General features: G+C 49.9%; 1 protein-coding gene across 1 annotated transcript in view; it reads right to left on the bottom strand.

Moving 5' to 3' along the window:
- The window catches only part of LOC119594494, a 12,360-nt gene extending 12,149 nt beyond the window's left edge, over positions 1-211 (bottom strand). Inside the window, exon 1 of the mRNA XM_037943527.1 lies at positions 56-211. Within this exon, the coding sequence (XP_037799455.1) occupies positions 56-211 (156 nt within the window). The remainder of the gene's footprint in view (positions 1-55) is intronic.
- Positions 212-339: the final 128 nt, after the last annotated feature.

Below are 339 nucleotides of genomic sequence, written 5' to 3'. Positions count from 1 at the left end.
CTCGAGTTCAGTCTCTCGGGCTCACTCCCTCTCAGGTTCAGTCTGTCGGGCTCACTCCTTCTCGGTTCAGTCTCTCGGGCACACTCCGTCTCGGGTTCAGTCTCTCAGGGTTTAGTTTCTTGGGCTGACTCTCTAGGGTAGGATTCACTAACACACGGTCGTAGGTCCGATTGCGAGGTGTTTGTGAATACCCCCGCTGTCTGTTTACCATCGGGACAGTAGTTACCAATGAAACCAGCCCCTGCCCCTGCTAAGACTTTCTATCTCTTCGTTTCTGATCTAATGTCTGTCGCTGTCTATTTGTTTCTTTCAAATATGCGCTTATATTATCTTCAAGGG

The sequence above is a fragment of the Penaeus monodon genome, chromosome 34, assembly GCF_015228065.2.
Source record: "Penaeus monodon isolate SGIC_2016 chromosome 34, NSTDA_Pmon_1, whole genome shotgun sequence".
Lineage (NCBI taxonomy): Eukaryota > Metazoa > Arthropoda > Malacostraca > Decapoda > Penaeidae > Penaeus > Penaeus monodon.
This window is presented reverse-complemented; position numbering and strand designations above follow the sequence as displayed.